Source organism: Eimeria mitis, genomic scaffold, assembly GCF_000499745.2.
Source record: "Eimeria mitis Houghton genomic scaffold, Emh_scaff27, whole genome shotgun sequence".
In the NCBI taxonomy this organism is placed as follows: Eukaryota; Apicomplexa; class Conoidasida; order Eucoccidiorida; family Eimeriidae; genus Eimeria; species Eimeria mitis.
This window is the reverse complement of record NW_013571043.1, coordinates 27,778-28,738: the sequence shown is the minus strand read 5'-3', so window position 1 is coordinate 28,738 and position 961 is coordinate 27,778. Positions and strand designations below refer to the sequence as shown.

Genomic DNA, 961 nt, shown 5'->3' with positions numbered 1-961 from the left:
GTTTGTTCTTTTTGTTGGGCACAGTGGGGTCACAGGAGGTGCAGCAGGCTGTGGAGAAAGAGGCAGAAACTTTTGGCGATATCCTGCAGCATTCAGCTCCCGATAAATATCGCAATCTGACGTACAAGACCATCACTGCCTTCCGCTGGGTCACAGAGTCATGCCCGGAGGCCAAGTTTCTTGTAAAGGCAGACGCAGACGTGCTTATTGACATGAATAAACTTTTGGGGTACTTGAATGCCCACCAAGACGAGACAGATGTAGCCGCTGGGGTGCTCCGCACGAACATCCCAGCTATCCGTGATCCTTCGAACAAAAATTATGAAGACCCAGGCGTATACAGTGCCTCAACTTACCCGCCGTATCTTTCGGGTCCTCTCTACATCGTTTCTCGTGATTTAGTCGCAAAAATCGCAGCTGTTGCAAAGTGGTTGCCAGTTTTAAGCAACGAAGACTGCTTTATAGGCACGTGCTTGCAGGCCTTAGGTGTACAGCCCCAGTCTACATTGCCGGGCGCTATGATTGATGTATTTTTCAACAACTCCGGCGATATTTCTGAACTTAGAAACTGGATGGCCATTCACCCCGTTGTCAAAGAAAAGCTCCTCACTCTTTGGGGGGAACTGCACTGAAGTGTTTTATATTAACGGCCGCATCAAGCTCGCGCATAGGTGAGTTCATCACTATTTGTCTTGCTTTCTTTAAGGCAAGCATTCGTGTTCAAAACGATCAAAAACAATCGCTGCTACTAATAAAGACGGATTTGCTGCTCCATTCGAGGCCAGCGTCAATATGAGTACCGCCGTCTCTAGCTTATCGCAATTGTTTTTTTTTTAAGTTTGAACGCGCACAGTTACAGTTCATTGACATTTCTTTTGTTGCGTTTCACACAATGGCATGTATTTGTTTCACTGTTGTGCGTCCCCTTCAAAACTGTTTTCAAGCCCAGCGGCTTGGATTC

At 46.8% G+C, this 961-nt stretch overlaps 1 protein-coding gene across 1 annotated transcript in view; it reads left to right on the top strand.

The window, feature by feature from the left end:
• EMH_0028240 (uncharacterized protein) overlaps positions 1 to 632 on the top strand; it is a gene marked incomplete at both ends in the record, with an annotated part of 1,672 nt that extends 1,040 nt beyond the window's left edge. The window contains one exon of the mRNA XM_013497471.1: positions 3 to 632. Coding sequence (XP_013352925.1) covers positions 3 to 632 — 630 coding nt within the window. The remainder of the gene's footprint in view (positions 1 to 2) is intronic.
• Positions 633 to 961: the final 329 nt, after the last annotated feature.